At 41.8% G+C, this 1,561-nt stretch overlaps 1 protein-coding gene across 1 annotated transcript in view; it reads left to right on the forward strand.

Annotated features, from left to right (window-relative positions):
- The window catches only part of LOC107573874 (zinc finger CCCH domain-containing protein 13-like), a 43,473-nt gene extending 42,921 nt beyond the window's left edge, over positions 1 to 552 (forward strand). Inside the window, exon 13 of the mRNA XM_016260333.1 lies at positions 21 to 552. Within this exon, the coding sequence (XP_016115819.1) occupies positions 21 to 552 (532 nt within the window). The remainder of the gene's footprint in view (positions 1 to 20) is intronic.
- The last annotated feature ends 1,009 nt before the right edge of the window (positions 553 to 1,561 follow it).

The raw sequence follows: 1,561 nt of genomic DNA on the forward strand, positions 1-1,561 counted from the left end.
GACAAGGGCAGGGACAAAAGGCCTGACCAAGGGGGCCGCCCAGAACAATCAAGCCATGAGGAGAAGGGCAGAGACAAAAGGCCTGACAAAGGGAGCCGTCCAGAACATGCAAACAATGAGGAGAAGGGCAGATGGTTAGGTGGTAGGGGGTGGGGCGACAAAATGCCTGACCGAGGGGGCCGTCCGGAACACGCAAGCCATGAAGACAAGGGCAGGAACAAAAGACCTGACCGAGGGGGCCGTCCAGAACATGCAAGCCATGATAACAAGGGCAGGGACAAAAGGCCTGATCGAGGGGGCCGTCCGGAACACGCAAGCCATGAAGACAAGGGCTGGAACAAAAGGCCTGACCGAGGGGGCCGCCCAGAGAATGGAAGCCATGAAGACAAGGGCAGGGACAAAAGGCCTGAGGGCCGCCCTGAGTTCCCCTACCGTGGCTTTGTAAAAATACCCACCTCTATTTATCCTATCTGTCCCTTCCTTCCACCATGTCTCTGCCAGGGCCCTTCAGACCATGTACCCCCTCCTCCTCCCCCTCCTCCTACTCAGTAACTAACACTAAAATCTGCCGAGGAACTCTTAACATTCAAATCTGAACAACGTGAGAATGTTCAGTCCAATAAATATTCTTTACTGACCTGTGTGGTTGATTGATAATGCTCTCAAAACATAACTGAATAGGTATATGTATATAGTAAGGTATAGCTACTAGGTATATGTATATACTCATGTATAACTGTAAATAAAAGTGGGGATACCCAAAAAAGAAATTGCCAAGAACAATGTAACAAAACACAAGATGTGAAAACATCAACCAACATACATTGAGTGGGCTCATATCATGAGCAATCCAATTTTCGTTAATCATCAAGCTATCTTATCTCAAAAGATCAAGAAAACATACTGTAACTTTTGTCCTTAGTCCAAAAAGACCATTTGCTGTAGTGATAAACACATCAATACACAATCAGCCACACTTACAGTCACAAAGATAAAGCAGAATGGATGCTATTATTCTTTAATATCTAGCTGTTAACCACAACTTTAGAAACAAGTGGCTGAAGTTTATTTTTAAAAGATCTGATTTCAATCTGGGGCCGGTTGCATAAAAGGTTTAGACTAGTTTTAAAAGTTAGTCATCTTTTTTTGTTTTTTATTTTAAGACTGGTCATATTTTTTTTGCTTTATGCAGCTGGCCCCTGATCTTAACAGTAATGATGTAATTCAATGTGAGTAGCACATTTCGGTGTGCATTGTCACAATATAACAGACATTGCCACATACTTAAGTGTGGTTCAGTTAAAAACTATATTAGACAGAAAACTTAACAATGTACTATATAATATAGAACTTTGAGATCAGCACAGCTCATGTGAAAGGGATGTTTCTTAAAGGCACAGCAGAAAACAAACCTGTTCATTTTTGTTTACATTTTCTTCACATTACACATTGACTTAACAATATGTCATTTCATGTCATGTCATATCATATCATGTAATATCACGTGATGTCACATCACATGCCACAATATCACGCGACCCTTTTAATCACAAAATGCTGT

This window comes from Sinocyclocheilus grahami, unplaced genomic scaffold (genome assembly GCF_001515645.1).
Source record: "Sinocyclocheilus grahami isolate Dianchi unplaced genomic scaffold, SAMN03320097.WGS_v1.1 scaffold2055.1, whole genome shotgun sequence".
NCBI classification, from domain to species: Eukaryota; Metazoa; Chordata; class Actinopteri; order Cypriniformes; family Cyprinidae; genus Sinocyclocheilus; species Sinocyclocheilus grahami.